The sequence below is a fragment of the Charadrius vociferus genome, unplaced genomic scaffold (genome assembly GCF_000708025.1).
Source record: "Charadrius vociferus isolate BGI_N301 unplaced genomic scaffold, ASM70802v2 scaffold13, whole genome shotgun sequence".
Taxonomy (NCBI): domain Eukaryota; kingdom Metazoa; phylum Chordata; class Aves; order Charadriiformes; family Charadriidae; genus Charadrius; species Charadrius vociferus.
The window spans coordinates 993239-1006696 of NW_009647763.1; the positions used below are offsets into that span (position 1 = coordinate 993239).

Sequence of the window (13458 nt, forward strand, 5' to 3'; positions counted from 1 at the left end):
TATATGGATTTTACAGAAGGGTACAAAAAGACAACTCACCTTGAACTGGCCTGTGCCACCTTCAAGAGCTGAATAAATCGATCCACCAGAGGTAAGCATATAGGCCCAAGAAGGGACTCAAAACTGGGCTGCATCAGTTCCGTCAGTCCCTTCATAAAACTGCTGTCACAGCAGTACACCTTGTTATGTGGCGTTATCATATAAGGAACGAATATGTAGTTACCGGTGCACATCTGTAGGGGAAACAAGGTGCAATATTTAGGGCAGTTATGGTTTGACAAGCCTAAGCATAAAACAACTGCATATGCTACCCATAGAGTTTCACCTGTTAAAGGCAAAGGGAGATCTGGTGCTTACTCCAGCAAGACCAAGATTTTACCTACATAAATTCAGTTTTCATCTCAACTATGATATACATCTGAAACATATTCGTTCAGATTTCTGAACTGCTTCTTGCAAGATGAGTCTTTTTAGAAGCATCACGCTGACCTTAAAAGACTCATTGGGCTCAATAGCGAAACAATTCTGAGGGCACACCCTAGTCACCCCGAAGTGGTGGGTGGACTCAAGTGAAGGTGACATGCGGTCTTTTTAAGGTGACTGATGCTCAGAAGAGAGCAAGCGCTCTGCAATTTAGTATAGTTAGTCTCACAGATGTTGAAAACAATGATGCAAGCTAGTTGCCTCTCACAACAGGAAAACTGTAGAGAAAACTAATCCTCATAGGAACTGCAAAAATGACTCAAATAGTTTAGTATAACAAGGACAAATTAAATTCCCTGCCATATAGCAAACCTACCTGGCCAGTAGGACTTAAAACCATACATATATCAGAATAATCACTTATGGAATGTCTTAGCATTGCCAAACTGTATTGATTTCCATATATCAATGTACGACAGACACTTTGGAAAGAAAAAAAAAAATTATCTTTCAGGGAAGAGGGAGGCAAGACGTCTGGTGCTTGTGGTATATATGTGAGTACAGATTTATGCACACAGAAAGCTTGATGAATATTTGTGGTTCTGAAAGGTCTTAACTATGAGACAGCACACCATCAAAATCAGGAGGAGTTCTGCCATTTGGCACTCAAAGCTCAGACTCCGCTGCTGAAGTGGCCAGCAGCTCAGCAAGGAAAGCCCTAAGGATGCAATTCTTGAGACCCATCGTTTTGGTACCCCTAAATTACTTCCAAGGTTTATTACTTTCTGGTCAACTGCTTCTGCTCTCCTAGAAGTCAATACAGCAATGAGGACATCACTTCAGAGACTCTCCTGGTAAGCTGAGCTCCATGCATTGAGAGCAGTGACTGAACAGTTTTCAAGCTGTGTGCTTAAAACATGCATTTTAACATGCATTATTAGATTTTAAAAACATGGAAGGATCGATGTACTTTACTCTGTATAAATGTATGTGTACAAATAGGTCAGTAAACATATGTTTGTATAAAGATCAGAGATTGACTATGAAGAGTACAGGAATTTTTTTTTTTAATTACACCTATTATATTATGAAATTATAAGACCTCACTATAAAAGCAATCCCATCTTCGCTTCTGAGGGATATAGACAAAGTCTGTAAAATTTAAGAGTAATTGATGCAGATATGTATACGAGGTCCATTGAGCTCAACTAACCCAGAACTGGGTCAGAGATTATTGCATACACAGACTTGCACAAGGATGAATTTAGTCTTCCTCCCCCAACAACTGCAACAACAGCCAAATAGCTAGGACACATTTTTCTGTGCATTAGTGTACCAATTCCAAAGGAAACTTGAGAACTGGGAAGTGTATGACAATATTTTTAGCAAGCAATTAAGGAGTGTGATGCTTGAACCCAATCTGCTTGTCTTTATGATGGAGAACTGAACGGACACCTCTGCTCAAAAATATGCTAGCAGGTAAGGCAATCACACACTTTCATGAGTGAATGGATGAACTTTTGACCCTGCTAAAACCTATGAGGCCCCACATTAAAAAGCAGAGAGGAAATTATGAATTTGCAGGAACTGGTTTCAGCAATTACAGGACAAGGGTGGGCAGTGACTAGCACAGGAGCCACTATCAAGCAAAGGCAGACTATTCTCCAACTTTCCTCTTTTAAATAAAGGAGAAAAAAATTGGGAAGGCAGAGCCAAGAGAAAGAGTGAAGTATCTTCAGATATCCCGGGGCAAGCATTTTACTTCCTAATGTTTACTCAGTATCTTAAAAATAAATTCAAGACCGCTTGCAGGAAGGCCTTCTCAGACCTCTGGCACACTGTTTGCAAAGCTCAGGTCTTAATTAAAACTCAGCCCTGAAAAAGGATGTGTCCAGCTTTTCAAATCCACAGATCCCAAAGTTTATTCTGGCATAATGGTCAGGCCACCTACAGAAACAGTACTGGAGTTTTCATAAATAATCCTACCAGCAGAAAAACTACTCTTCCTGCAGAGGCCAAGTGCCGAGTCCATTACTGAGCAAGACCTCTTATAAACTGATCCCAAGTGCACCTTCTGTAGGAAGCAGGTACCTATTTCAGTGGAACAAGAAAGCCACCAAAAATTAGTTTGCATGCATTTTCCCCGTCACCTGAGGGGAAAAGAAAAAGCTGGTTATATTATAGAGCCTGCTATAGAAGACACACAGACCCAGTAATCTTTGGAAGTGGCAGACAAGGAAAAACTTAACAGTAAAAGACAGGAGAAACCACTACGTGGAAAGAAAACAAAACCAATTTACAGTTGTTCAGAGGAACCCCAGGGTTCTCAGGGAATCGTCTCAAGGTAGAATCTCATCTTGATCCTCAAGTGGCAAGTAGTGTGGGAACACAGTGGCCTTTCCCTCAGCCAGGGCATTAATTTGATTGTTAACTTAAGCTAGACAGTTATGTTTTGTGGGGAGCTTGATCTCTGAAGCCTCTCAAATTTGGCTGAAATTCATCAGACAGACAAACAGGCAGATACAGAAAGAGGGTGGAGGATGAGAAAACAGTACAAGCTTTTAAGTTTCATTTCCTTAGAAAACAGGCTTTTTACAAAAATAGAAAAAACCCACATGCAGTAAAGTTCAGAAATATTGACCTCAGTTTCACTTTCCTAGCTAAGGAGTACGTTAGATATTTAATAGCTGAGCCTGACAAAGGCAAACATGCAGAAACCCTGGTGACAAAAGAGGAAAAAAAAGAATCTGAAGTTATATATTATATGTTTACTAAAGGTGGTGGTGGAAGAAAGATAACAGTGACGGCAAGACTGCTCTTGTATAATAAAGTCTATGGTCCGTACTATGGAGAAACATAGAATCATAGAATTGTCTAGGTTGGAAGAGACCCTCAGGATCATTGAGTCCAACCATTTACCCTACTCTACAAAGTTCTCCCCTACACCATATCCCCCAACACCACATCTAAACGGCTCAAACACATCCAGGGATGGAGATTCAACCACCTCCCTGGGCAGCCTATTCCAACGCCCGACCACTCTTTCTGTGAAAAAGAATTCTGTGATGACATATTTTGTCATCATCACAAATTCTAACTGCAAAGAGCCCAACCCCAACTGCATTTGGGCAACGATTGGGATGGGAGCCCGAGAGGACCAGGCTGTGGAGGTAGCAGCTGAGGAGCTGCTCCAGTGTCAGACAGTTCTAAACTCTCTTCCCCAAAGCAGAATGCATGACGTGCTTTTTTCCTCATTCCCAGGCTATGCAACCTCCATCTCGGCTCTTTTACTTCCTTTCTCACCTTGCTTTGTCAAAATGTAAGCCACACTAACTTAATTCAGAAAGGATCAGGTGGTCTTTGACACGCACTTCTGATCTGCTCACACGTTGTTTTACATTTTGACTTAGGGCACATTATTCCACTTGGAAGTTTAAATATAATCCGTTCATCCTATTAAAATCTGCCCTGTAACATACCATCCCAACTCTGATCTCACAACCTCTGATATTTTTTCCTGACCCTAATAAACTTCACTCTATATTTTAAGTTTGCTGAGCACCCAAGACAAAATTGTTGTTTTCCTTTGATCCATTTCTCTGACTTGCCGTACCATGTACAATGAAAGTAACAGAATCAAGCCATTCAAGAAAAATGGGCAATTTTTGAAGGAGTAACACCTTAAATCCAATTGCAATATTCCCAGTTACATCAACACTCTTTAAAAGGCATGATCAGCATAAAGGGGCTTCAAAAGTGGGTGGAATAGACCACCACCCCCAACAACAGGTGCTAGAAGTTTAATTTTCCAACCCTTTTTTTTTTTTTATAAATCTCACATTATTTAAGGTTCAAAAGCTCAAATTACACTAATGAAAGTTACAAAGTGATTGCAGGTCACCTGAGTTGTTAGCTGAAAGGCATCACCAAAAACATCAGGGGCTGGGACAGGCCATGACTGCATACAGATAGTTACTATGGTTCAGCCTGATGCACAAGAACTCAGGACATTAGATAAGGTAAACTCGGCCCGAGGCCTCAGATCAGCTGAACTAGTTATATCTAGTAGATACGAACATACGTATCTTTGAAGGCTTTGGGCCAGCACACTCGGTACCCGGCAACATCAGGCCACCTTCTGAAACACTATCGGTGTCATAGACCATTTCACTAAATCAGTCAGACTAATCAGAAGGCAGAATTACTGGCTGGAGCCAGCTACATGTGCATAAACGCTTACCACAAAGTAACAAAATCTGTCATTAGTTTTTGCAAATGTTTTAATTGGTTTGTATTTTTCTAACATCCCCCTCACTTACTGTGCGAAATTAAGCAATTCCAGAGTGTGTGTAACTTCAGTTTAAATACAGCTGTATGATTGTCTTAATAGCTCTACCATTACAGAATTTACAACTGTGCTGCTCCTAGCTAGACCTACTGCTCACTGAAACATTAAGCACTTTTTTGTTTGATATCCTTTCTCAGCTTCTCAAAAGAAATTAATATAGCACCTATTTGTATTTAAGAGATAATAAAAATGCATAGCATATAGTTATATTTTAATGACCACAGTAAGAATATAAAAAAGCCCTTCTTTCAATACTGCCCTCTAATACAGAACTGTTACTTGTAAAAGGGGCAGCCTTTGGGGAATTCAATTTGGAGACCATGTCTTCTTAGAAAGAACATGCAGTAAGATAAACACTGTTCTCTCCCCAACAAATACATCTGACAAAGTACAGAAGATTTTTCCCTGAAAGTTGCACATGTTAAAAAGACATGGTGCTATACAAACGAGCATTTGAGTTCTGCCCAATTAATTCTCAGATCTTGAATTTTATTTCTTAAGGAGGGAGAAAATCTGCAAAATCCCAGGGAGTCAATGGTGTGTGGTCCTCTCAGTTCCCTGAGGCTCTTTACTAACACTGCTCTGTTGGAATCATTTAACAGTCAAATATCCACAATCAGAAGAAAGCTGCCTTCAAAGACTAGAAGTATCAAAGAAAACAAAAATCCCCAAAACAAAATCATGATGCGTTACCCATGGATGGCAGAATCTAGCAGAATCCCATCTACTTGCCTGAGCTTCAGGTCAGCATCCAACGTATTTTTTTTTTTTTTTAAATAAATAAAATCAGCTGAGGTAATAAAAATAGCCAGTGTCTCTAACAGTCCTGCTGAATGTCCTCTAATTAAGATCAGCTTTTTTGCATTTCTCCTACTAGTTCTTTTGAGAAATATCTGCTCATTTCAATTCTTATGATGAGATTTTTCTTAAAGATAGTTCTCTGACTGCACATGGTGTTACACGTAGCAGATGGCAAAATCCTAAACCAAGTTATTAAATCGATTCCCTCCATCCCCCAAACACACAGTAAATCAACATGTGCTGATGTTTTAATGAATACAGACTCAGTTTGGGTTTACTTCAAATCCCACTCACACAAATGACAGCCTTGCTATTGATTTGAAAAGGAACGCAAGCAAGCCTCACACCTCAAATGAACTGAAGCACAGAGACTGGGTCTACTCTTTTACATACTTCCCATTTTCTTTGGGAATATATTCTTGCTTTACATGCCCAGCAATAACATTCTATTGCAGCCATGCCACATCCTAAATGCTTGTTAAAAACCAGCGTGCACTCTACATGGTCCTTTCATCATATTCACATAGGAAAAAAAGTTCCAGCTTTTTCCAAGCAGAGTATGTGCCAAATAGATTAGTCAAAGAATTCAAAACATGAAAGAATGAGCAAGAGATAGTGATATATCATACATAACAATAAATACCACAGTTTTCATTATCAAAGAAATATTTACTGAAGGTTACTACATAGCATTCTTACATACTTGGATACCAAAAATCAAACTGCCCCCAGATTATTTGTCAGCTGGGTGGAGTATTAAAAATATTTCCTCTTATTTCCACAGTGAAAGAGACCAACAGCTAAACATATCCTACGGGATCTACAGTCTTCCAGCAGCACCTAAATGGAGGCTCCAAGCTTGCAGACACCTCTGGCACGCCTCATCCAGGGTCACTCATTTTCCTGCTCCCACTGAAGGAGCACGACACCAAACCATCTCCCAAGCTACACCTTGAACAGGAGGCAGTTTGGAAGGGCTGTGGAAATGCAGGAAAAATTACAATCTCCGATTCCTCCAAGTGTCAGAAAAGGAAAACACTAATCAGAGTCCCCAGACATACAACATTAACACTATTGGCTTAATCGCTAACGCTGGCGAGTCAGCTGCCGGGCAGAAGGGTTCCCATTGCCTCCCCATCACCCTTCCCATCGGGCCAGCAGCTGGACCAGGGTCTCACACCCCGAGCAGTTCCTGAGGCTACCTGTCACTCCAAGCCGGTGCAAGCAAGCAGCTTGACCTGAAAGGTGAGCACGGTCCCCAGGTGTTACTTAACTGCCATTGGTTGCAAACCATATGTATAATGCACACACACCAATCTTCCTCAGGTTCAGCAAGAAGTGAAATTTAAAAAAAAAATTGAATAAATGGCCATTTGGAACCTAACCTGCAGCTTTTCTCCAAAGTTGGTAAGATTCAAACTAGGGAGAACTAGGATGAAATAAAAACTGGTGAACTAAAACAAGCACAGCACAGCCATGAACTGTAACCTCTATACCAACATCTCCTTGTGACCGAAACTCTTTACGATTGATTTCTAGAATGCCTCTGCTGCTCGGTTGACCTCAAAAATCAGATAACAGCAAAACCTAAACTTAAGCTTTCAGATATCAAAATAACTGCCTCCTGTTGAAGTATCGCTCCCTGTAAAAAGTGTACGGCTTTGGTAGTACTGCAACATTTGGAAAAGCTCCAACTGAATAGCTATAAAACCACATATAACAGGAAATGAGCCTATGTTATCTTGCACTGCTCTGCCCTGACAGGCTCCAGGCAGCTTATCCTCGCTATGCAACGTTGTATTGACTATTATTAGGAAGCACAAAAATCCAGTTAGAACAAAGAACAAAACAGTTGGTAATGGATTTCTTTTTTTATTATTTTTTTTCTCCCCACTAGTTTTAGGGATACAAGGTTCAGGAAAAGCAAACACCAGGCATTTCAGTTAGACAGATATATATAGATACACACACATACTTGTTTTGAAGCTTTTTTAATCCTCTGGTGTCCAGGATACCATTGTTCTGTTACGGCTGATGTTTGTGTGCTATTAAAAAACACGTTCTAGAACAGCACGGCTAAACTCCTGGTTTATTCATATGTGAACTTCATTTTTTTTTTTATATTTGCAACCTGACATAACCATTCATATGACTATTTTTGGTAAGGGTGGGCACCACAGTCATAGCTCTCAAGAACAGCACCTTTGTCATACTGATTTAACCAAGAGTCTTACCATTTGTGAAGAAACATGATTTTCATCAAGCAGGAATTATATTCCATAGTTAGGCATAAACTAACACTGTGAAAAGTCTACTTCCAGGCAATTTGGCTGACATCATGCCAAAAAATGAGGAAAAAGGAGAAAAAATAAATCAGTTATAGAGTTGCTAAGCCAGTTTTACTGACTTCCCAGTTCTAATCCCTGGGAAAATACTTCCTCCCAGAAAAGATGTTATGTGGGTGTGCTTGAAAACATCTGAGACTCTCAAGGAACACATTCTTTTTGTGGCACACATTGAAACCTTTCTAAAAGTGCTAAATGACAGTTTCACAGCCACCTATCCAAATTTAAACAGAAAACAGAACAATCCTTTCTCAAACAGATGAAGGCCAAGTTATCATACCTCTCCTTGAGCTTCAGGGACTGTCATTTAAAAATAGGACAAGACGACCACTTTTCCTCTTTATTCTACTGTACCAGTCATCTCCTGCTGGTTTCCTGCTAACAGAGCCATTCCCTCTATCCTCCCAGGGACATTACATTAGTCACACATCATTTTTCCCTAGATCCTGGGCCACCCGGAACAAAAATACAGGATGCAATACATTCATTTACAAGAAAGGCCTTACTGTTCTCTTCCCTTTTGTGTAAAGGCCTAACTGATCATTTACCCCACTTTCATTAGAGAAAGGGAAGAAATTTTTAGTCTAGCACGTCATTCACAGCTTTTTGTGAGTCTCTGAAAAGCAATTTTTTTTAAGAGTTATACAGAAACTCTAAACCGAACCATCCTTGCTTTTTTTAAAAAAAAACAACCAAGCCTGAATGCCGTTTTAGGGCCAAAGCTTACACTGGTTTTGAAGCCATCTTTAGAAACTCTACCAGCTATAGTAGAAAACTGCATCCTTTTCAAAGAACCATGCTTCATACTGGCCGAAGTCAGTACTTAATCCATGAATTGCACTGTTAAATAAAAAAGTAAAACCAGGAATACTGCAGTTTTTATGGCAGTTTTAACACTGTGGGAAATAAAACCTGACCAATTTCTAAAATTAAATACTTCATATGCCCCTTAGAAAAGTTTATTCAAATATATGGAATTGTACGGCATACACGTACACAGCACCTCAGGATACCTACACAGCACTGACTAACCGCTATAAAATTATATCTTAGCTTATGTGGCTACCAGTAAGTCCCAAAGTGAAGCCAAGAACAACTCAACATGCCAGATATATATTCTGACATGAATAGCCCTGCTGCTCCAGAACAAACCACATTGAGAAAGCAGTGTTCTCAGTCACAGGTCTCTGCCTCCCTTGAACTTAGGAGTGAAAAAGGGAAGGGGGATTTGCAAGGCCAACCGCAGAAACCAGAGGGATGCCAAGGTGCAGAAATCTACAGTTTAATGACTGGCAGCCACAGAGAGACTCCGGGGATCTGCACTGCACCAGGACTAACAGACTCCAAGACTCAACTTCCAGAAATAAATACACACACACTCTCTCTCTCTCTTTATAAATATATATATTTTCATAGCTGTAGCCATGGGTTTCTAAAATGAGCATCAGTTTCCAAATAACTCTCTTGTTCAATAGAGTATTTTTTGAAAATACTACAGAACACTGTACAGAAAAAGGCAACAGAAAAAAAAAAACCCAAAACGACAGATGTAAATATTGTGTGAAAAAATATGACAGACAAGTAAAGGCAGCAAGGAAAATACCACTGATAGATGGAGGCAAGGTAAGAAGTGAGCCTGGTACCTAGCAACAAAGTGATATACACAGATTTGCTGCTAGGATTTCCAGAATTCTGCATCTAACTGTGTAAAATATAGTAGGAGAGTGTTAAATGATTCAAGTGGAGAACATAAGAGAAACAACATTAAAGGGAACAGAAGTTTGGAATGCCTGGAATTGAACAGGCACCCAGAAATCATACTTACATTATTCTTCTGACAAATAATTTCCTGGAATAAAAAAGAAAAAAATAATGTTGATAGCACTGAACAACTACTAGGAAAGATATCTGATCGGTGTGACTTGCTAATATTAACATTTACAGACACATGACAGGAAAGGCTGGATGGTAGATGTTTTCTATGCCTGTAAAATCAATGTAAATCAAATATTGTCTCAGGAGAGACAAAATGGCTATGGAGCCAAGTAGATACATATATCATATATACACAGGAGCATATGTACTGTGTGCATCTGTGTATATATATATATCTATATCTACTACTACACATATCTACATAACATCTACTCAACCCCCCCAGCACGGGTAGGGACATCTTTCACTAGATCAGGTTGCTCAAAGCCCCATCCAGCCTGACCTGGATGTTCCTACAGAGGAACATTCCACCAGCAAAAGTTTACCTACATTGCTTTGTATCCCAGTTAAATCGTGCTGCAGTTATGTATTTCCTATATTTTCATGACAATTTTGTGTTTGTTTTTTTTTATTCACCACCTTCTATAGAAGATTAAAACTGCACACATGCTCCTGAATTGCTTCTACTCTATGTGATGGCTATAACAAATACAGGAACAAACATTGCCTCAGAAGATGCCCAGGCATGCCCACAACTGCTTTTTTCAGGCAGTTACTAAATACTACAGAAAGGGTCTTGCTCTCAGATGACCTTCCTGCAAACAGTCAAAAGCAGAAACATGGGCACAGCCTAAAGCTAAAGGAAACCAAAGAGGGTCTTTCAGTGGGCACTGTACTGGTGGCAACTGGGACATTCAAGTCTCCCTCTGCAGAACTGGGCTTCCACTGATGTCAGTGGGAACCCTGCACATGATCCATTTGCAAAGTCCAGCTCCTAAACTAGTAAAAAGTTCTCATAAGTGCCCAAGGGAGCCTGGTGCCTCACTCCAAGTGGTTTTGAGTAGGAGTTGGGTATTTGGCTCCTTACTCAGTACAGTGAAATTCTGCTCTGCTTATACTGTAGATCATTGTACTTGCAGAACTGAATTCAATCCACAGATCGGTCTTTTGTCATTAGCAGCTTTATTTTTAGGACTTTTATCTGTATACTCTTTGTTTTGCAAAAAGAAAGGAAATAATTGGATTGTAACCAGTCCAGTTGGCCAAGAAAATCTGGAGGGAAGAGCAGGGGGAAGAAACTGAGTTACCCAAGGTATGTTCCTCCCAAGAGAGGGCCAAGCTGCAAATAACCGGACAGAATCAAAAACAAACATCCTGCACTAGCCAGAAGCAGTGGAAGCAAACCCTTCATGAGAGGCGGTGGTGCCCAGCTTGCAGCCTGACTCACCAAGCTGCTTACTAAAATGCTTCTTTTCAGCAATGCCTAGAATGGAAGTGCAATAGCATAAACCACCTCCTGATCAGAGCCAATGCATCTGAGGGAGGGGAAGCAACTGAAAAGACTGCCATCCAAGTTGTCTGCCCTCCCCCATCCCCACGGAAGTTACTAAACCTTTCGTAGAGTTAGCAGGAGGCAGCCAGTATCAGCTCCTTGGCTGACACAATTCACAGCCCCATACCTTATCTTAAACCACCATCTTGCCTTAAACCAACCTACCACACTGCGAACTGTGGCCCTGAGAACAAGGCACAAGTTTTGTTTTTACTAATTCTGCCACGCTGCTGGTAATCTCCAGCACAGCAATCCTGCAGGTACCTGATGTGAACAGCTGTAGCTCAGCAAGACATACCAGAGGCCATCTGGGGCCCCATCAGGTTTGGCCAGAAAACTGCTAACTTTGCACAGGAGCGAAAACTTCAGAATTATTTTGCACAACGCCCCTACACGCTATCATTCTCCACCAGTTGTTATTACTGTAACAATTCACCCCACACGCCAGTAATTCCCTTGAATAACAAAACCATGTATTTAATTTCTCATCTGAAATTTGTCAAACTTCCGTTTCCATAAAGAGCCATTTAACACCTAGGTATTTAACTGACCGTGATAAAGTCATCTAAATCTTTCTCTTGGGAAAACTAAACTGAGTTTTTCAGCATTTCACTGTGGCCATGTTTTTCAGTCCTCAGAATATTTTTGATATTCTTTTGTGAACCACAAGCGGCATCTGTATTCCCTACGGAAACAGACAACCAACCCATTTCAGGAGTTGGACCCAACCATGACTGCCCCCCTCACACATCCCGGTTTTCCATCCAAAGCTACCTTCAGCGACTGCAGAGACTCCGCGTTTGTATCACAGTAGAGGATAATGTTGTTAGCCATGCTGAAGCTCTCCCTGACTCCCAGGTGGTAGAACAGAGAAGGCTGACGGAAGGCGTCACTCATCTCTACGACAGCAATATCTGCAGAAAGAAATGAAAAATTGTCAATGCCACACATTTCTGACAGCCAAATACTTCTAAGCCATGTCTCTTCACACAATTTGCTTTGATAAGAAGACCCAATTTTAAGTAGGAAATAAGAGACCTAGAGGGATTTCCCCATTTTAGCTGTTATATCTGAATTTTGAATATAGTCAGCAGGATGTGGTCTAATTTTTTCTCTTTCTTCCTTCCTCTCCCTTTTTTTCTCTTTGAATGAGACCTTCATTTCCTCAGGTAAAAAGGCGTAAAACATCACTAATCAAGAAAAGGCAAAAAGTTAATTTGGTGCCTTGGAGGATAAAATTTGTTTGGTTAATTGATGACCTTACGGAAAAAAAGAAGAAAAAAGAATGACATTTGAGGTGATTTTCACCCTCTGTGCAAACTGCAATAAAAATGCATCCAATATACGTACATCACTGTAGAACTTACTACATAGATTCTGTATTAGAACTTTGGAAGATAATAACTGTAAATTGAAAGAAAGGCAAAAGTAAAGTTCCAGTGTAAACTACCATTCAGATCTATTTTGATTCATACAGAAAGACTAGAGAAAAAAGGACAAGGTAGAGCAGAAGAGAAGGAAAGAAGGAGTCAATATGTAAAGCCATAGAAATCCCCATATAATATGCGGAAAATTCTGTTTATAATAAATTTTACCTGCATGAATAAATTTAAGCACATGCACAAATGCCAACAGAACAAGGAATGCAGTCCACAATTTCTCTTATAATGTGTTTCACTTGCCAAGATTGACACCAATGTAAAAGTAAGAGGCAGTTACAAGTGTCAGCAGAAATAGTTAAGGCTTCTATTATAACAGGCAACATATTTTGCTGAAAAAGGTTTGTGGGATCAAGAGAGGAAAACAAGAAAAATTACTCCTCTCCACCTCTCCTGCAAACACCCTTCTGTCTCTTCACTCAGTTCAGTTCTTTCTTTCAGGAGAAAAAAAAATAATTCAGAGAAATGCAGTTCTGTGAAGAGTACAACAAAAAAAGCAGCCTGGTTTCCAGTGTCTCTCCCTGCTTTCCCCTTCCTGCAGATGCTTTTATGACAGAAAAGACAGATAGCAAGACAAGTTCTGTATGCAAAAAGCTCATGTACCCCCAAGTTTCTTTACTCTAATAGATCTAACAAGAGATTCTACTTCTAACCACAACTTTTCACCTTGCATATTTACTTAGATCATTAAAACTCTAATGAAGATATTCAAGAAAAGATAAGTCTTGTGGCCATGCTCTCAACTGGGAAGGCAGTAAGGGTGTCTCTCCAACATGTTGAAAAGTAACATCTTTGAGACATCTGCCCTTCAGTCATACTTTACTGTAACTGGCC

General features: G+C 40.1%; 1 protein-coding gene across 1 annotated transcript in view; it reads right to left on the reverse strand.

Annotated features, from left to right (window-relative positions):
* The window catches only part of MAP3K5 (mitogen-activated protein kinase kinase kinase 5), a 74059-nt gene extending 61950 nt beyond the window's left edge, over nt 1-12109 (reverse strand). The window contains exons 1-3 of the mRNA XM_009882290.1: nt 11960-12109; nt 9743-9766; nt 40-233 (exon numbers count right to left, since the gene is read on the reverse strand). Of these exons, the coding sequence (XP_009880592.1) occupies nt 40-233; nt 9743-9766; nt 11960-12082 (341 nt within the window). The 5' untranslated portion in view covers nt 12083-12109. The remainder of the gene's footprint in view (nt 1-39; nt 234-9742; nt 9767-11959) is intronic.
* Nucleotides 12110-13458: the final 1349 nt, after the last annotated feature.